Here is a 21,389-nt window from a genome sequence, read left to right as displayed (position 1 = left end):
AAAAATTGGACTTTGAAGAGAAGCAGAAGAATATCAGTTTCCGAGGGTGAAAACTGGTGGAGACATTACCCAAAAGGCCTGCCGTAGGGTGAAAGACATCTCAACTACTGACACACAAATCCACAACCCGCTCTATAGATTCTTATTACTTAGGGTAACAGTACGGTACATTTTTGCAAGGTGCTTTTAAATATGGAAGATCCTAACCTTCTTTCCGTGGCGTCCTCTGTTCCCTGGAGGGCCAAGTTTTCCTTCTGGGCCCTTTCAACAACATGAAATAAAACATGTTTTTATGCTTAGTGGCACAACTGATTGGACTGCTGTATGTCAACCCCTGATTTAACTGCCTGAGAGGATTTTATAATTTAGGCACTTCCTTTTGTGAAGGAACTCAGAAGGATTTGTTTTAGAAAACAACCAAAAAGTTCATCAAAGCTTGTAATCTGGTTGCATTTACTGAAAACAATTGCGTCAGTGATATTATTATCATGACTGATGTAATTTTTGACACTATATAAACCACATCACATCTCGTATTGCTTTATAACGACCTTGATGCTTTAGTGGCAGAACATCAGAATTCATGAATGTATCATCATAAAAGTCTTTGTTTAGGGAAGATTGTCAGTTGTCCTCAAACACACAAGACTTAGCTGCATTGTATCTCAAACTGCAAGCTGCCATTTGTTTTACACACTACTGTTAAAATACTACATCTTTGTGTTGGAATAAATGAAACTATCCATCCATTAAATCTATCTGCTGATCCAGCGTCAGGAGAGTGCTGATGCTCATTTCCAGTGCTGACAAAAATCAACCTAACAGCTAAAGCTGGGATTCAAACCCAGGACTTTATCACTGGAAGGCAACAGTGCCAATGCACTGAACTGTTTTTCTTCTGCCATGATTAATTATGAGCATGATTTATATGTAATTTTAAAATCTGACATTAAATTTTGGAAGGCGCTTACGCGAAAGCCCTGTTTCCCAGGTATTCCTGCTGGTCCTTGGGGCCCTGGATCTCCTTCAAGTCCTTTGTCCCCAGGCTCCCCCAAAGGACCACGCTCACCAGGGTCACCCTGAAAGATTCAGAGACAAAGAGTGAAACACATACCCAGGGTGGGTGAGGTGACAAGTAAGATTCATGTTTTTCATGCAGAAATCCCATAGTTTCCAAACCCAACTTTCCAGAATACGTTGTTGTTTTTAGCCTATTTTTGGATGGAGGGATGGATGGCTTTGGAAGTCTAAATATTTATTCATATTTTCTTTTTCCATACTTATGAAAACCTGGAAAATATATTAATCAAATATTATACTTCTCCAAACTTTTCGGGCATGTGTAGGAGGCTTGTAATCCTGTTTTGTGCTCCAACTGACTCCATTCAAAATTAAAGAAAAAATTTAAAAAAAGCTACAGAAACAACTGAATATTCATTTTGTTATAAGATTTTGAAATTCTATTAGAAGATTTGGAATTAAATGGATTATTTTTCCAAATCTAAACAGGTTTAGCTTTAATCTAAACTCTCAAATTTATTAAAAACATTTTAAATAGTCTTTAAAAAAGATTTTCTGTTCTTACCTTCGCTCCATCTTTCCCCTGTGGGCCATCTTCTCCTGGGGGGCCAGGCGGACCCTGTGAGTGAATTACAGTTTGAAACAAAAACTTTTTTTTCTTGAAGAGATCTACCAGCTAAATCAGAGACAATGCAAGAAAAATAAAAAAAAGACTGCTTACATAAGCATGTTTCTTACTAAATGTGTATTTCAGAAGAACAGTTAGGATAGTAAGCATCGTCTTTATTGTGGTGCCAGAACATTAACTTAACAGTACAACTGTTTTTCTTAACTGAACAGTATCAAAGCTGTCTTCAGAATAACTGATAAGTGCAAATGTCTGGTTTCTAATAGACCAATACTGTCATTTCTCTCTAAAGCCTCCGTGACTTTAGATACATTGAGACATAAAAGAGGATAAAACACCTTTACTTTCTGTGGCACTTTGACATATTATGTCCACAGAGCCTCAGCAGTCTAACACAGTGCTTTGAACATCACAGCACTTGAACATTATTAATGTGCACTGTAAAAACTTCACTTAAGATGTTCAGTCCATTAGTGAGTCAGCAATGAGACATTCACAGCACAATCTGCACAAGGACGTCTCTGTGGTGAACGACTGCAGCTGTCTGGGACACACAAGGAAAACACTCTGTTTTAGTGAGTCAGTAGCAGATTTTATGTGACTACGGTCTGAGTCATGAACTCTTGATCTTAGATTGTTGTATATCCTAACGCTTGTTTAGATGTAAAAAATGTTAAAGGTTTATACTCTACTAGTGGCCTTTATTCAACAGTAGCTTGAAAGGTGGAAGGGCAGAGAGAGAAAGGGAAGACTAGGACAGAATTAAGATTTCATAATATATGCTTTAACTAAGACAACTGCACTCAGATGACTTCTGATTGTCACTTCAGTATAATTTGTGGTTTCTTTTTATTTATTGTTTTAAGTTTTACTGCACATATAATTTTGCTTGGCACAGATAAAAACAGATAAAGAACTGAATGCATTTAATATTATATTTTTCATGTCTTCAAAGCTGCATTATATTGAGCTCCTCTGTCTTCTCGGCAGAAATACAGAAGCAACCAACCAGAGCCAGGAGGAGGGTCTTAGTGCTGTCAATCATTCTCATGTTCATCCATTCCCCTGGATCTCTGCTATGCTACATCTGGTACATAGCCCACCATGAATGCTAACAGTAGTTAGCATGGCCACCAATGTCAGTGGATAAATAGTTTTCCTGGAACAGTAAGTCATTTTTCCACCATTAGTACATTGAGCAGTGTTGATTTCCTGGCTCTGATTGGTTGTTTTTGGCCGGGAGCTGTGCATTGTTGCAGGTGGCAATAGGAGCTCAATGAGCAGGTGGAGAAGTCCTCAAGAGGCGGGATCCTGCATGCTTTAGCTCCTTCTCTGGTTCCACACACCTGGATCAAATAATGTGATGTTTACACACATCACAGGCATTACTGTCACATTAATTATGGGTTTTTAGGAAAGCAGTTGAGTTGTCTGTAATGACTACAGAACATACAGCAGCAACGGTTTTGAATGCATGGCTATGCGCACTGGGGCAGGTGACAGCACTGTTGCCGGGCAGAATACGGAGTCTGGGTCTGAATCCCAGCCTGGGGTCTTTCTACATAGAGTTTGAATGTTCTCCCTGTGAATGGGTGGGCACTATAGTTTCCACTCACAGTCCAAAAACATGACTATGAGGTTAAATGGTGTCTGGTCATTTTAAATTTAAATCTTTCAGAGGTTTTAATAGTTCTGGGGTTAAATGTTCCATCAATAACAAATGAAGTACATAATCATGTGGAAAACTTCAAAGTTTGAGCAGACAGTCATCAGCACACTCCATTAGCGGGTTACGCCATAAAAGATCATTGTTTTAGAAGTTAGTTGTTCAGAAATTGCTATATGAAATAATAATAATAGAAAGCCGAGTGGAAGAAAAAGTGTGATGAGCAAGAATTGTGAAGCAACGACTTTGCCGGCTTTAGGACACATTTATAAGGTGTGGACAGCAACTTCAACAGTCAAGTCACACACATGTGTCCAAGATAGCTGTAGAGATTTATGCTACATGGAAAATTTTATATTAAATTAATGAAAAAAAAGTGCCTTTTCAGTAGTGTAATTTATTGGTATGTACCCATGACAGCATGGATTAAAAAGAATCCACATAAAATGTTATATTATCTATTCAGTATTTGTTTTGATAAAATCTCTTAAGTTTTATAGCTTTGCTATAACTCCAAATCACTCCACCATGAAAAAACAACAGTCCTAAGAAAATACTTTTCTATGTCACAATAACATATGGATAACATATGTTGAACTGTTATTTAAGGGACTGATGTTTTACAGTCAGCAGCTAAACATCTGTGGAAGAGCTATTGTAAACCTTGTCTAACATTTTTGATGAGCATCACAAGATAATGAAAAAGATGTTAACTGACATTGTTTATGAAATTAGAAACGGAAAGTTGTTTTTTTGCTGGCAGGCAGATAAGTCTCCCCCTGCTGGATTTGAGAAACAATGCAGGCGTAAGGTTATTCTTTACTGGTGTCTTTAAAAAAAAGCATGTGTATAAATATTTCATACACAGAATATTAAGCATGATCTGAAGACATATGAAAGGAGAACATCAAATACATAATTTTTAATCACTCACTCTGATTCCCTCATGTCCCTGTTCCCCTTCAGGTCCTGGAAGTCCAACATCCCCCTACAGTAAACGCAAGAGACGACACATGACTGTCTGCTCATCAAACACACTAAATATACATGTGTCAGCATTCATAACATTCATAGTCATTAAAATATATATATATTTTCTTTTTAAACAGGTAACAGTGTTTCCTTGAACAAACTTAAGTTTACACATTTCTGATTGCAGCTTTTACGGTTTTAAAAGATGTAAAAATGTTTCGATGTTTTGCTAACCTTTAACCCTGGCTCTCCGATGGCACCTGGTCCTCCCTCTACACCTGGAACACCCTAAAAGAAATACACAAGAAGAGGAAGGAAGTGCACAAAAATGTTTAGGGAGTTATAACAATGCTGATTTTAAAGTCAATGTCAAGTAAAAGACAAACTATTTGTCATAAAAAGTTATGTTGAAGTACTTCAGGTCCCTGCTCTCCATTGGATCCAGGCTCCCCAGTTGGTCCTTTCGGTCCCTACGAACATCCAATAAAGAAAAATGGTCATTTGATACTTCATAGATGTTTTTGATAATGAATAAAATGTTTCCTTTGTGATGATAAAGGAACACAACATGAAAAAAAAGAAGTTATTTGAGAAAAGCAGCTTGAGATCTGAGAATAAAGATGCTGAACATTGTCCAAAAACAAGATAAGACTCATTACATTACCAGAGCCTCTAGCTTTTCTCAATGTTCCCATCTTAAAACATGCCTTTGTCTGATTGTCTGACATGCTTTTTACCCCTGAGCATTTGGTGGGTTTCCAGGTAATTCAAGAACTTGAAGATTAATCCAATAAAGGCTGGGAGCGCTCAGGTGTAAAGAAGCGGGGAAGCAACATAAAGAAACATTTATCATACCACTAATCTTCCTCATAAACAGTTTAGTTTATGAGGAACTAAACTGTTCCTCATAAACCTCTGATGAACCTCTGATGATGTTCATCAGAGGTTCTTGAGTGTTTAATAAATACTTCCAACCTGGCCAACCTCCACTTTAAAAAGCCTTTTAAGCAGTCCTCATTTTGTGTATTTTATCATTACAGACGAGCTTGATGGTTGGTGTGTAGTTTGATTACAGTTTCCTAAAACAATCGCATTGAGCCGATGAGCATACTTACTGGTTCCCCTTGTGGGCCCTTCTCACCAGTGTTCCCTGGAATACCTGACTTTCCCTGGAAACAAACACAGTCATGTCGACACATTCTTTCACTCAATTACAAGAACACAGAAAACAAACAAAAAAAAGAAAAAAAACTTTCTTTGACCATTGCTATGGACAGTACCGACAATCCTGTAGTGCCTCATTTGTTGAACCCAATCAACACATCGTCAGGCTAACCCTGTAACGTTATGACACTGGTGTAATCTGGGGCTCATTGAATTATGTGTAACAAAGATTTTATAATTTGAAACACTGCAAAAAAAGTAGTGATACCATAGTGCTGCTAAAAATAAAGGAAAAGCGATAGTTTCATTACTATTACACCAATGGGTCATCAATGAGGAGTAAATGAAAAGATTCCCTTAATAGTTAAATCTTCTACAGAAAAGAAGTGACAAAATTTGAGAAATTATGGAAAACAAAACAGTTCCAGTTTGGTCTTTCATACATTTTGATTCAATGTCTTCCAGAATAGTGCAAGTACATTGAGAGGAAGAGTGTGAAATTTAGTGTTTTGCTGCTAAGTACAGCACAGAGAAATATACAGTCACACAATGTCCAATTTGTTCTTTTAATGTTTAAGTTGCAGTGTCTGATTTTGTACCAGTTACACATGTTGCATACTGTACATTGTGTGTTAGAACTGCAGAACTAAAAAAAACTTGTATTTTACACACATTTATACTAAATAAACATTAAATATTGTTTATGGAATTGAAAAAAAAGACACAAATCTGCAGTTGTGAACTTACAGTAATTGAGAATCAGTACATAAAGAGACACATCAGAGTTCAATGAATTTGGTTTAATGCAATTACATCATCAACACCCATACGTAAACGGGAAGACACTACATCTAATTTCTGGATGAGATAAAAAATTAAAAAAACAGGGAGCTTCATACAGTGGAAGCTCTGGAATGGGTCACTTTTAATTCAAGGAACGTTTAATCATTTGATTTTTACATTTACATTGTTGTGTAATGGCAGCATTTTTATTCTTCAAGGCAAACTTTTTACATTCTTCTTCTTCTATTCATAGAGATAACGTGGCAGGATGATGTTAATGACATTTTTATCCATCTTGGCTCATGAGTGCATTCCTCTTTTTTTTAAAAGATGTAGCAAGGTGTTGATTTGGCTGCAACTTAAAGTCTGTCATTACAAAGTAATGATGGCTTCCTTCTCATTCCTAAAGCTCTCTTTTGACAGGATATAAATAACATGGAACAAAGAAGATCACACCTGGGCACAAAACTGCTGACTGCATGAGATGTTTAATGAGCTCTAAGCTTGTGGAAATTGCTGTGTGTGTGAATGGCTGTATTTAATAAAATGACTTAAGTAATTCGTTAATGTCAATTACTTTGAATATCACATAAATACTTTCCAATTTGAAATGTATTATTTTTGTTTATTGGAAGAAACTCTAAAAACCTGCTTAATTGTTTAAATCATTTCAACATCATCTGCATTCTTAGGATTGGAGTTCTATTGACAAAACAAAAGTAAAATAGAGATAAGATAATACCCAAAAATGCAGGAAAGAGGAAGTGTTGGACATGTAGAGAAACAAGAGTCCTTATGGAAATGCATAAACGTTTTTGGATAAAAGCTAAAACCACTGAAAAGTGCTTTCACTTAAAGTTGCCTTTACTGCTACCATTTACACACATCTGAGGTAATCAGATTTTCTCAGAGCTTAAGTTTTGAAGGTGACGCTATCAGACACACGATGGCGCCATAAGTCCACAGTAAAACGAACAAAAGTTTATAGTCTCCAACCCACACAAGATACACATGAAGTTTGTCAGAGTGATGTTGTTTACGATTATGTATAAGCTGCAGAAATTTCTTATTTAATATTGGGCAGCCACTCTAAATCTGCAGCTAGTCTAGAAAAGATATGCTCGGACAATAGTTTTGCGATCTAATCTCAAATATTAATTGCACGGTGGTTTGAAAATTTTGAGAAATGCCTGAATGCGCTGTATGTGTGTGGTTGTAAGGACATTTGGCTAAAAACAGAAGAGTAAACAACCTTTGAAGCAGTAAAAGTAATTACCAGATTGAAAAAGTACAGGAATGAATTTGTCACTGTAGAAACATAGCAAAACTAACTATGCAGCTGATAGTTACTCCATGGAATAAATAAAAAAATGTTCTGCTGATGTATTTTAGTATAATCACTTGGAGAGTGCATATGGCTCTGTTTCTGGTTTTCTGTTTGATCTTAGTTTGCTTCTTCTCCCGTCTGTGGAAAACTGGCTCTTTTATCCATTTTACCTCCTTCAAAGCCATATAAGAAATATAATTCATAAACTGCTCGAGTGGGAAAATATGTTTTAGAACATAAAAACACTTTAAGCTGAAACAAAAGTCTCCCAAATCTGTGTCTCTGCATTTTCTCCCCATTGACATTTTGTTGAAAACACACAAAAAAGGACGTAAGCCCTAGTCTAAAGCAAACAGGAAACATACATTAATATGTAAACAAGTTGCAAAAGTTATTCAGTATGCCCAAGCAGGCTGGTTTTGATTTGCTCAGCATTTTGGGATTAAAAGACATTGTAAAGTTCGTCCACTTTTCTTGTTAATAATGAGACAATGACTAGCTGATCTGAAGTAAGGCATCCCTATTGTTTGCAGGAAAGCAGTCACAGTTCATCTTAAACTACTACTATTCATTGATACAAAGGCAAAATCATAACCAATATACAGCCTTGCTCACCAAAATACTATGCCAGTGAATGTTTACAAGCAATCATCTTCAATGTAATATTCCTTTTGGAATTTAGTTTTGAATAATAACTGTGGGTCTGATAACACAACATGCATCTTCAATAAGTTTTAACAGACAAATATATGTATGAAGGCTGTAATCAACTAATATTTGGTTAGTTGACCAAGTTAGTGTTGCATTGTTTGATTTGTAAGTCCATTGAGGTCTTTGAAACAACATGCTTTTATATGAATCAGCAAGCATCTTTCACTTTCTCTTTTTCAGAAATGGTACTAATTCCTTGATATCTTGTTTTAAGTAGTGTCAGTCAATTGTTTTATAAGTTTGGACTCTATGCCATACCAGAACGTTGATGTCAAGCCTGCTTTATTTATTCCAAAAGCACCGTTGATGTGCTTGAGGCACAAAAATCTACCAATGTATTAATTATTTTGTGCAGAAAACCAGTACCGCTGGGAAACAGATTCCTATCACGACCTTTTTGACAGTTATTGCTGCATTGTTTGCTTTGAAAGGTTCATTTAGTCTCCTTGAAAAATACTTCTTGCTGCTGTAGCCAAAAAAGCTCCATCTTTGTCTTGTCCAACCATAAAGCCTTTCTTCAAAGGGTATTCAGCTTATCCATTTGACAGGCTGCAAATATATGTAAGTGTTGACTGAAGATGTCCTATTTGGAGAAATGAGTTTTTATTGGTTGGCACCCTCTCAGTCCATGCTGATGTTAAACTCTTCACAGTAAAAAGTAAAACTGTTGCTGTGGAAGTTTCCAGTCTATGAGGTCCTTGAGCCTTGGCTGTTCTGGAGTTGTTCCTAAACATCCCAAGCAAATTTCCTTTGATCAGAGACCAAAGTTTGGGCCAGATGAGTGTAACTCTGAGACAGCTGGGTGTTCCAGCCAGAGCCCTGATCCCAACACACTGAAGAGTTGGTTTTGGAATTGCAGAGCAGGATAAGATTATGTTTTTGGAATGGCCCTGACCTTAATTATAAAAATTTACAGATTATAGTTAAAAGCAAGTCTTGCAGGTGTTTAGAGCTACACTTCTCATGGTGGCAGCATCCTGGAATCACCCGATTACTTTAGTTCTAATTTGTTCTTTTTGTAGACTTTTATCCATCATTTTTTGGGTTGAGGCATTGGGGCTGTTTTGGATGCTTTGCAGCTGGAACGATTTTTGTTCTTACTTTTCTGACTTTTAAACTGTGGCAACAAGGTTTTGCTTTCAGAACTGAGAGCCACTGTTAAGCATCTCAAAAGCTCAAAAATACCTGAACTGACATCCAAAATCCAGAAGAGATAAAAGGGATGCAGAGCAGAACCAAAGAGCAGAGAGAGAATGAGGAAGTTTACACAGTCCCTTCCATAAATGATAACGGACAAAGATTGTAACCCTGATTCCAGCGTCTCTCTGATCAGCTTTCTGATCATATGGCCGGACAAGGATTTAAAGAGGAGCAGCAAAAGCAAATGAGGTGGATTAGCAGTGTGAGCCAGTATCTGATTATTGTGGAATATTATATCTGCTGTCTAGATAACAAGCTGTTATATTGAAGCATCCACTGTCTTCAATTTCAATACCAGACTGACTGCTACCAGAGAGACCTTCCTGCTCTCAGCATCACCATTCACAAAAACTCTTGGCTATGACATCACTTAATTTCCCTTTGAGATAAATAAATTGAATTTAAATTAAATTGCGCCAGAAAAACATTCACTCTAAATGAGCCCTGCCAATTCTGATGTAGCGAGAAAAGACAAATATTTTATTCGATTTTTAGTTGAGGTTTAACTTGAACTTCCTTGGATTACAGAAAATTCCAGTCGTACGTCATCTCCTCAATTCACCCAGAAAAAAAAATGCAAATGTATCAGTAAAGCCCATTCACACCACTTCAGTCTGACACTGGAAGTCATCATCGGCTTTGAGCAAAATCTTGTACAAGGCAACTATGCATAGTGACTGTGAATAAGTTTGGCTTTTTTTAATTTAAATTCTTATATAAAGCAAAGCAGACCAATTTTAGGATAGAATTAAAAGCCTACAGGTAAGGTAAGGGAGAAGATCTGTTAACACCTGCCAGCATGCTCAGAAGCAGAACCAAATCCTCTTTAATGAAAAACTTCCTCCTGGATGACAAGACTGGAGCAAACTCTTAAATTATGGTAAATTGGGATTTGCAGGTTGGAAGAAAAAAGGAGGCAGATGGGCTTTATGAGTGTTATTCCACTGTAGCTATAGTGACGGGGGATGTGTAGGTGGTGATTAAATCTGTGAAAGAAAAAAGATTTTGCTTACGGGTTTTCCAGGAGGGCCTCTTTCTCCGGGAACGCCAGCTTTGCCCTTTGAAGAGACAAAATCAGGACGGAAACAGATTAAAAACAGTTTAAATCAGGTCAGGTTTGATCACATTAATACGACAAAACCATTACCAAGACATTTGGTTTACATTTGGAAAGGTGACGCATTGCAAGCATGAAAACAAGGATGAAGAAATTACATAGGTATATGTAGGTATTCCTCTGAACTATGTAATTTAAGCACCCAATCCTCTTACTCTTTGGTACATTTATTTAAGCATATCTAGAAAAATACTTACTATTAATCCTGGTTCTCCTTTTGGTCCAACTTCCCCCTTTTCACCCTGGACACAAAGAAATATTATTGAGTTTTTCTCTTTTTTTCCCCCCCCAAAACAGTTATAAATACATCATAGTGTGCTGAAAATCAAGAAATAAATCTGAAAGTAAGAATTCCAAATATGATCTTATAATCCTGGCACAAATACCACAGCTGGCATGAACTTTACTGCTGCCCATTTATTAAATACATGCTACATGTTTTTGCCTTTTCCACATTTACGCTGTGTTTATAAGAATATGGACGTTGTTTACCTTGGTGCCCTCAGATCCTGGCTCTCCTGTTGCGCCATCTGGACCCCGGGGCCCCTGCACAACACCAACATGAGGCACATGACTGACGTTTACTCAGAGAAGAGCATGATATACTACTTTACAAAGGGAAGCAATGTTAAGTGAACGATATATGGCTCTATCATTTCTTAGATATATTATTCTGGACTATGCTTCATTATTATCGGTTATATTGTCAGGGGCTTTCAAACCTTATATGTTCAATGGTATAAATAAAAAAAAACCCTAAACCTTAAATTTAAACCTTAACATCTTGTTTTCTGTTATAGTCTGAAATTGGGCGAATATCCTACAAATATTTCTCAAAATATCTCAATCTCAGCATTACTTCCATGTATTTCTATCAGTGATTACTTACATTAGATGTCACTCTAAAAAGCTTGCAAGTGAGATAAAATAATTAACGTTAAAATTACAGGATAATACAGAAAAATCTGACTAACCATGTCCTGTTTGAGGTTAAGTATGACAAACATAAAAAATATTTCTATTTGCTAGATTCAAGAAAAGTTGGGGAGAGAATTTTATTTTAATGTTCCTCAAATTCAGGAGTTTAAAAATACACCTGTGCATAAATAATATGGATATAATAATAAACGATGAGTGAATTCCCAGCAGAAGTTGACTTTGATATACTATATGTAATAAGAGTTGGAGAAGTAAAGAAATTCAGCAATTTCCATGCTGTTGGGATGAAAATTTAAAGTTTTTCCACATACAAAGCCCACAAAACCTATTCTGAATGACATTTGGGAACAGAGAAGTTATGAGTAACGACGTAAATCCAGGTTTGCCGAAGTTGCTAATTTAACACAGCTAAAATTTTCTTTTATCCCATTCCTTAGATTTAAGCTCCTTTCTATGAGATGACAAAGAAAGTACTGAGTTTTTAACAAGTTCTCCATTTCTATGAATATCGGAAGTCGGCTTGCTGACTTGTGCAACTGGTCTGGCTGCTTAAATAAGGCCTTTTAAAGACAAAGGATCATTTGGAAATATTTATTATCATGGTAAATCAGTTGTGAAACTAGTCATCAAGGAACCAGGGTAATGTGTAAGCAGTTGACTGCTGGCAACCAAGCAGGTCTGGTTCTCTAGAGCTGGTGTCCAACATGTTTTCCATGCACCCATGAATTTACACAGCTGAATAACTTTCTCAGGATGTAATCAAGTTCTGCACAGGCTGTAATCAGCCATTTATGTGAGTCAGGTGTGTTGAGTTCAGGGAAAATCAAATTCATCTGGGAAACTAACTCTTGAGGAATAAAGATGAAAAGCAGAAGGGAAAAAAAACACTCAATTTTGTGTGAATTAAGAATCCTACTTAAATATTTAGCATTTGATCAGTCTATCGAAGAAAAAAAAATACACATCTGATACCTAGAGTTATCATTTCTGCAGTAGCTCAAATAGATTTTTTTAAATTTCCTTTTTACCTTTGATTTTTTTCTGAGTTAAGTGAAATGAATATGCACAAATCCACAGTTATGTGACTGTGAAGTAAAATAAAAACTATTTGTCACATGGAAACTGTTTTGTATCTTAAGATTTCAAATACAACTGAAGCGGATTTACGAGTAAGTTAATTCCAACGTCAGACATGATTTAAACTTTTTAACAGGTGGTCAGGAATTATATATAATATTACCTTACACGTCACCTTATTACCTTAAAAGACTAAAATGAAAAAAGAAAACAAAAAAGAGCTCAGGGATAAATTATCTCTCTGTCTTCAGGGTCATTTTTCTCTTAGCCAAAATACATTCATCAGAAGTTATAATTTTTTCCTCCAGTGTAACATTCAAACCTGAAAAAAATGGAACTGTATGTGCTTTGGTGCTTTAGTTTTATTATGGAAATAAAACTATAAACTCAACTGCAATATACAAAGAATTGGTTCTGAAATCATTTGAAGACATTTTCCTGTAAAAGTAATGTGGCCCTACCCTTCTCCCTTTTGGCCCCGCGATTCCTGGACTGCCCCTCTGTCCCTGAGGACCCTGTAAATCAAAACAACACGTTTAAAAACAAACGTACTGACAAAAAAATTACCAATATTAATAAGTAAGTTTTCAAAAAAAAAAAAAGAAAAAGCTGTAGCTTTATCATGAGTCCCAAAGCTGATACATGATGGTGTATTTCGGTCCTAATTTGAAATGTTTGAACACAAATGAACACAACTCCACTGGATCCTGGGAGAAATCACCTCCCACCAGTGGGAAGTTGTGGGTATATTAATAATATAATTGATCAACACACAGTGGCATCAGTAGAAGGGAAAGTAGATCAAGTAGAATCAGGATCAAGTAGAAAGTATACATGAACTGTACTTTGATTTGTTTCCTTAACACTTCAGAGAGATTTTAAAATTAAGTACAGCTAAGAATGATACTTCTCTTCATAAAAATAGTCTGATTTGATTGATTTTCATTGTATTTGTTGGGTTATTTATTTATTTATTTATTTATTTATTTATTTATTTATCCAGTCAGCATAAATAGAATAGAAATATCCTTTATTGTCCCACACTTTTTTTCTGTGCAAAGAAAACAATAAAATACTGTACACTAAGGGCATACATGTTGATAATTTGTGAAAATGCTTACAGGTGAACCCTGCATGCCAACGTCTCCGGGACCTCCAGGTGATCCTGGGTAACCCTAATAGAAAACAGAAAAAAATAAATAAATAGAAATATGTGCAGGTAGATGGGACACTGTGGCATTGTTTGTTTAAATCGGTTAAATAGGTGAAAGACACAGTGAGCTTCATATAAATACAGGCAACACTAGAGATTTAGAATAAATCCATGATTTTAGCAGGTCAGCAGTGTCTGTTACAAAAATGATTTTAAATTTATTTCACACACAAATATGTAAAGACGTTAAATCAAGTTAATCCCCGTTTATGCACCTATCATTCAGTTTGTTCGGCACTGTGTCAGACAGTGAGATAAGAGCTCAAGGCCCAGAACCACAGATCTGACGTTAATCCAAAACCCAGAGACAGAGTGGGATGAAGGCCAAGCACTCCAACAGACTCACAGCTCTGCAGCAGACACAGAAAACTGGGCAGTATAATGATCACTTCAATGCAAAAATTGAAATGCTGTGGAATAGAGCACAAGTCTCTACCAGTACTAACTTGCCAGTCAAAGTTTTGTGAGGATGTGCTTGAAGGAACACACAGATTTTGCAAACGTTGAGGCTGAAACAGCACTCAGACTTGATACATTAGGTTTTTCTGTTCCATTAAAATCTCCAACAACATTCCTTCCTGAGGCATTTTTTCATTATATGTATCAAAGTGGACGCAGAAGACAATACTGTCATCTTTTCAGGTTTACACATTAGCCAAATATTAACGCCATTGTTAGTTAGGGGTGCGGCAGTTCTTCTCGTCATAAAAGATAAACTAATGCATATGTGTCCAATGGATGTTTCAAACCCATACTCACAAGAAGAATGTACCGGACTCAATGTTCCACCACATAACTTTTAAAGAGTCGCCCATAAAAATACAGTAGAATGAAAGAACATGGCGAGCGCAGACGAATCAGTGAAGGGACGTCCCATTATCATTAAGTCCTGATGTCTGGGGACAATCTGGTCAATGTACTCTGTTGATAAAAACACTGGTCTTTAAAACGATGATGATTTAAAAAAAAGAAATGGGTTCCTCTCATCGGGATGTTATACCACATTTACAACTTTGTCATGTTACAGCAATCAAATATCTAAGTTTTTTAACAGCTGTGTTTTTTATGTTTCTGAAATCTGATCTTTGGGGAAGAATAGAAGAAATAAATTATTTTTTGAAAGTGAATATAATATAGACTATAATATTTTAGTCTGTTCAATTCTGTTTTTGTTCTGCTGTGCATTAACATGAAAGGATGACCTAACCTTTCACTCTGCAGAAGACAGATCATGTCTGTGATAGTCATAGATGAACCTGGATATTTGGCAACAAATGTAATGTACAATAATTAAGTAATTTTATTATAGAGTTAGTTACCTAAACGGTCCACCAATTTTTCGTTAAATGTTGTGTTCAACAAATGATCTCCAATTTAAAAATCCACTTTCCCATTGTTAGAGCTTTTTAAATTACATCCGCTACTGGAATATTGACATTTGTGCAGAAAGGTGAATTTTAGGTGTGATAACATAACTAGAAAACTCCCTTTGCTCAATAAAATATGGCTGACACTGTGAGAACCCAATTAAAATTTGTTTTAAGATCTCTTGTGACTTTACTCACCCCGGGCCCCTTCTCTCCAGCAGGACCTGTTGGACCTGGTAGCCCCCGGTCACCCTGGTTAAGGACATGGAAAGAAAAAGAGGTTTGATTCTGAGAACTGATTTTTGTTCAACTATGGCAATATTCATGGAATTAGCAAAAATTGGATCATGTCGTGTATTTTTGAGTGAATTTGTAAAATTTTGACTTCCCAATTGGAACACTTTTTTTTTAATCCACTGCTATTCCAATTTTACTTAGATTTTCATTTCATTTCTTATTGCTGAAACCATTTTACAGTGTATGCTTTCCATTAGGTAAAGACATTTTATTATTTAAAAAAAGAGATCCAAATCAATTGTTAAAACTGCCTTTTAATAACTAAAAAAATTATAAATATTTGTTAAGTAAGGTGAAGATAGAAGCTTTTTAAGGCATTCATATAAAAATATTAAAATATTTTGATAATGTGTCAGTGATTTTCTTTCTAAGATAAAGCACAAATAGGTTACAGTCCATTGGATCCACAGAAAGACCAGAATCTGCCAATGTCCAACAGTAAACCTGCAAACTTTTTTGACTGAAAATATGCATTTTCTTTTCACAAACTGGGTAAAATCCATCATTGTACAACACAATAAGTCCACCTACGCACTTCCTCATAGTGAGCTCAACATTTTAAACAAAGAGTGTGGCAAAGAATAAAAAATTATGCATAATGTCAAAAGAATTTGTAGGCTGTCAGGGTATGACTGGTGCTGACAGACTGCATCAGGAGCAGAGGTTTGTGGGAGAGGAGTTGGAGGACAAGCAAGAATCTGACAAGCAGATGGCTTCTCAACACAAGAACATGTTCTGACAAACGGGCCTTCTGGATAGGAAAGAAAAGGCAAACAGGTTGGGATAGAGGGAGGGAAAAATGGAGATGGAAGGCAAAACCTTCGGTGTTCTTTAGAAGATTCAATAAAAACACTTGAAAAGACTTATTAGGTTCTTGTTGAGCTGGGAATGATTGATTCATTTAAGTATTTTAAGAGAAAAGACTTTCAGATTTACATCTTATAAATAATTTTTATGTTCAACTTAAACTTGCTTGTTTAAGGTGACACAGCTTTGACGATACTGCTATTGATGTGGATGTGGGAGTGTTGAGTGTTTACACAAGCATGTGTTCTAGTCTCTAGTCCAGGCTGCTTTGACATGGGCTTAATTATAGGGGTCTGTTGCTGACAGGCGAGCAGCTGATGCTGCCTGACAGCCTAATGACAGAAAAACACACTCCTTACCTTTTCACCGGGAACTCCCATCACCCCAGTTATTCCAATTAGGCCAACTGGACCCTGGAGAGAAGGAGGAGAGGAAAGGAGAGAAGAAGAAAGCGTGTTAAACACAAACACGTCAGGAGAAAGTAGTAAGGGTTGCTTCCCAGACTGCCGTGATGCAGGGAATGTAAGACGCTTCAGGTTCCAGTGAAATGTTTCTGTAAGTCTTGGGTGAGTTTCATTCAGCTAAAATGAAGTTTAAATAATAGATTTAGAGTGCTAAAAATATTAGAAAAATCATAAGCACAGTCTGAAAACCTAGCATTTTATTTTAAAAAACTATTAACCTAATTAATTTTTATACTTTTAGAAATGTTAGAAAAAGTTGTGGACAAATACAACCTAACAACCTAACCTTGTGTAACTGGAAATCAAAACATTTCTTCAGTATAAAGAGCTAATAAAAGATGTAAAAGAAAGTGACGCTACACAGAAAAGAAAAGAAAAGAAAAGAAAAGAAAAGAAAAGAAAAGAAAAGGAAGGTCTAGTAAACACATTTTTCCACTAACCAACCTATTTTGATAACAGCTCCAGAACTGATTTACAACACATCTGATACTACTTAAAGAGGATTATACAACAAAGTTAGAAATGTTTAGAGAATTAATGAGAATGCTGCTTTAAATGTTTATCTAGTAAAATGGAAAAACAGGCGGACAAGACAAGAAATTACGAGGTTTGAACAAGGACTCTGCAACAAGGTTTCCCAAACTTGTTAAAATGTTCTAGCACACTTCATCTTAAATATTTTTATCAGCTATTGGCTCAGGACATCTAAAAGGTCATCCATAAACTTGCATCTCACCTCTCCTTATGATTTTATTGAAGATGGCGACTAACTCTAACTCTCCTTGTCTCTGGACTCATATGTTTTGTTCCTGTGGGTTAAGTTGCATTGAGTGTAATTTGTTTGCCTTTATAAATTTTAGATTTTCCTCCAAAGTGTGGCAAAGAATAAAAAATTATTCTTTTTGTCAGATTTTCCTGCAGTTTTGAGGGAGAATTAATTCAGCTCTGCACTGGTTTCATTTGAATCAGTGACTTTACACAGACAGGCTGGGAGCTGCAGCAGTTTTTACAGACTCTGCTACTTTTCTTCAGTATCTTTGCTAAAACTGGAAATCTGAGACTTGGTAGATCACATCCACAAATTTCTATGTTTAGTCTGGATGTAAACTACAGTAATATAAAATGGAGGTGAGGGCCACAATTCTTATAGTTTACAGCACCAAAAGTACTTGAGCAAAACTAAGACAGTGCTGGGCTCGACTCATTTTATGATGTCATGGTAATATTTCATATGCTGACACAATTACAGACCAATATGAGAAAAAATACAGTAGTCTGACAATAGTGGCCTCTTTACACTGTACAGAGTTTTACTGCAGAGTTTGATTTATAGTGTTCACACAGTGAACACGCATTCTCATTGTGTAATCACACTTCATTTATTCCTGTACCTCAGTGTGTTTACATGGAAAGCTGTAAAAAAAAAAAAGAGCCTGAGAATGAAACAAACTAGTAGACAAGAAACAGGCCACTAACATAAACACTATAAAGCTTTGCTCCTTTTGCAATTCTGTAGCTTCGCCAAAACATCTGACAGCTATAAAATGCCGCTCATATATCATCACCGTAGAAGGAGTAACCTGCTGAATTCATATAAGCACCAGTTGACGGTGGAGACATACAGATTACAGATGGAGGAACAAGCACAAGGTTGATCTCTGATCCCTTAATCTACACAGAAAGTTGGTGACATGGCAAATTGATCTGAATAACTCATTGTGGGGGTTCTGTGGTTAGGTAGTCTGGTTGCTTAGGAAGCCTAATGTGGATGACAGAAGTTGTAATATAAGCGTTAGGGTGTTTTCACACCTGATAGTCTGGTAAACTCAGTTCAATTGAGGACCAAAACCCCACCCCATTGAAACATTTGTTAAATTTTCAGCTTATGTGGTTTGCTTTCACATTGCACTGTCAAACGATCCAACGCAACTTAAGTCTTCGCAAAATGTAAACAAAAATGGAGTGGAGTAATATTTTAGCACTTGTAGAAATTCTCTTTTGTTTTGGTAAAAGACCATCGCCTATTTCTCTCTCTAGCGTCAGACTCTTATTTAGGGCGCATTTACCCAGAATGCCCTGTGCTGTGATTTGCTTCCTGTATTTGGAGCAGCTTCCGGTCCACTTGCATCCACATCTGCATTCAAACCGCATCAGAGTTTACTTCAACCGAGACCTAGGTTTGTAGGAGGACCAGAGTTTGCTTTTTTGGTCCAAGCTTGCCATTCATATTTCCCTAAACAAACCAAACTTTCTAGGCAAACGAACAAGAGTTTGCATAAAGTGGGTCAAATAGGACATTATTGTTAGATTCATCTAAGTAGGACAGCGTGCAAGTCCAAGCAGGCTGACATGTTCAGACGTACTGCTGACTTTAACAATGCTGCATAGTGAATCTTTTGTGTGTTGTGGTTCTAAAACAGTTCCAAGCTCCTAGTAAAATTTCACTTGAGACATTTTACAGATAAGGAGTCACTTAGTGAAGACAGGTGGTATTAAAGCATCAAGTCATCAACCCTTTCTTAGTTTCAGTCACATCTTATTTATCTGAAAAGTGATGATATGGGATTCATTAGAGCCAACATATGTTTAAGAGTTTCTTTCTCGCTGCATAGCTCCATGGTTCCTGTTTGGCTTCAAAGGGCCCTCTGTTCAGTAAGTGCTTAATGCCTCTCATATGTGCACAGCAACAACACAGTCCAGCTTGCTTGGCCCAATTGGTTGCCTCTACTATCCCCAGAATGCAAATATTAACATTAAGGGGCCTACTGGAGGGACAGGTCTTCTTCCAATGTTCAAAGTAGTTGTATTTGTGGAAATTTCACAAAAAGAGACAGAGCCCAGTTCTTGTTGTAAAACTCTAAAATCTTAAACAGATATATGATTTGCATTAATTTATGTAGTTTTGGAGACAGGAATAGGATGTCTGATTAAATTTTGTGAGGCAAGATTGAAACATTAGAAGGTTTTGCAACTTACACAGCAGCTTCACTTTAATTCAAGCAATTAGAGGCGTGGGAAAGTCTTACCGGTGGTCCAACTTTTCCAACATTGCCAATGTCCCCTTTTTCTCCCTGCAAGGAGCAAACATCGAACAACTTTACTATTTAGCTACTGTAGTTAAAGAGATCTCTATAATCAGTCCACTCCTAATTTGGCAGTATGCTCACAGGATATTAAGTGTAAAACAGGACACACACATTGACTGCACAGGCCTGTGAATAATTTGGTGTTCCATGATGCATTTCATGATGACGACCATGGAGGAAATAATTTTCCCTCTTAATTAAGTCCATCTTTACAGCACAGACTAAGTGTTTAAATGGCTGGAAGTCAAAATAAGCACAAGATAACCATAAAAAGACAGGTTAAGAAGAGAAATTCTAACTATATTAACGTAACTTCTTGTGATTGAGTTTTAAAGCTTATCAATTAGTTGTTGCCTATTAAACACAACAAACACTCACAAAAATTGTCAATAAATTACTCTAAAATAAAACAACCAGAAGAAACATAAAAAAATATGTCTGACATATACAAGTCAGTAGTGAGGAAAACATTTCCAGCTGTGGCGTAGCTGTGTGGCATCTTGCCAAATTGGTTGGCTTCCAGTTGTAAGAGTCATGTTTGATGCCAAGCACTGACACAAGGCAAAATCCACCTCTGTCATTTAATACAGAAATTAAAAAATAAATGAATGAATAAATCATTTAAAACCATGAATGGATAAAAATATTCACATACAACTTAACTTTTTATTACCAGTGTGAGACTTTAAATTTGACTATTTATCTGTCTTAGATCAGTAAATGATTAATTCTACTTGGTAACTGCCAAATAGGGAATACTTTTAATGCTTACCTACACCAACATCATTTTTGCAAGACCCCAAATGCTGATGGCTTTGCAAGCTTTTAGCAGCTTACAACAGTTGAGTTAAATGGAGGCAAGCCTGTGGATGAATCTTAGAGCAACACCTTAAACCCATTGCTTCCTTCCTTCAAGAGATCGATATAAGTACAAACCCAATGAAAATGTCTAGTCAATCACACCATTCAGGAAGTAGACCGGTTCAGAGTAACAGATGTGAAAGAGTTTTGACTCAAAATGTCCATTTTAACCCCAGAACAAAAGCAAAACGATGGTGAAGGAAACTTGTAAAATGTCTTTTTACCACAGAGAAATGATTCCTCTACTGACATGACCAGCAATGTCACTCAGACAGGAAGAAATCATTACTACAAAAGTAACATTAAAAGCTTGATTATACTTTGCAAATGCACTAAGGGACAATAAATTTGACATATCCTGTGGTCAAAATGGAACTTAAATTTAAGTGTTTGGAAATAGGCTTTTTTTGGCATTTGAATATGCTTTATTAATTCCAGAGGGAAATTCATAAAAAGAGATCATTTACCAGAATAATCATTGTTATATCTGCTATGATAAACAGGGACATTTTAAAATGTCATGATTTTGACTGTTAGATATGTGGTGGCAGCATTATGTTGTTGGTCAACACATTCTCACTCCCAACTCGTCATATATTGACGAGTTAGGACAATTTCTGACCATGCGTCACATATTTGACGACGTCAAAAGTTGACGACTTGGGCAGGGTCCTTCAGCGTCACATGTTG

At 36.3% G+C, this 21,389-nt stretch overlaps 1 protein-coding gene across 1 annotated transcript in view; it reads right to left on the bottom strand.

Moving 5' to 3' along the window:
• The window catches only part of col24a1 (collagen type XXIV alpha 1 chain), an 83,796-nt gene that overhangs the window by 15,054 nt on the left and 47,353 nt on the right, over positions 1 to 21,389 (bottom strand). Inside the window, exons 24-38 of the mRNA XM_032572380.1 lie at positions 19,779 to 19,823; positions 16,648 to 16,701; positions 15,383 to 15,436; positions 13,726 to 13,779; positions 13,066 to 13,119; positions 11,081 to 11,134; positions 10,786 to 10,830; positions 10,485 to 10,529; positions 5,402 to 5,455; positions 4,703 to 4,756; positions 4,521 to 4,574; positions 4,249 to 4,302; positions 1,586 to 1,639; positions 972 to 1,079; positions 208 to 261 (exon numbers count right to left, since the gene is read on the bottom strand). Coding sequence (XP_032428271.1) covers positions 208 to 261; positions 972 to 1,079; positions 1,586 to 1,639; positions 4,249 to 4,302; positions 4,521 to 4,574; positions 4,703 to 4,756; positions 5,402 to 5,455; positions 10,485 to 10,529; positions 10,786 to 10,830; positions 11,081 to 11,134; positions 13,066 to 13,119; positions 13,726 to 13,779; positions 15,383 to 15,436; positions 16,648 to 16,701; positions 19,779 to 19,823 — 837 coding nt within the window. The remainder of the gene's footprint in view (positions 1 to 207; positions 262 to 971; positions 1,080 to 1,585; positions 1,640 to 4,248; positions 4,303 to 4,520; positions 4,575 to 4,702; positions 4,757 to 5,401; positions 5,456 to 10,484; positions 10,530 to 10,785; positions 10,831 to 11,080; positions 11,135 to 13,065; positions 13,120 to 13,725; positions 13,780 to 15,382; positions 15,437 to 16,647; positions 16,702 to 19,778; positions 19,824 to 21,389) is intronic.

Source organism: Xiphophorus hellerii, chromosome 9, assembly GCF_003331165.1.
Source record: "Xiphophorus hellerii strain 12219 chromosome 9, Xiphophorus_hellerii-4.1, whole genome shotgun sequence".
Lineage (NCBI taxonomy): Eukaryota > Metazoa > Chordata > Actinopteri > Cyprinodontiformes > Poeciliidae > Xiphophorus > Xiphophorus hellerii.
Note: the sequence above shows the minus strand (reverse complement) of the source record. Positions and strands in the feature narration are given on the sequence as shown.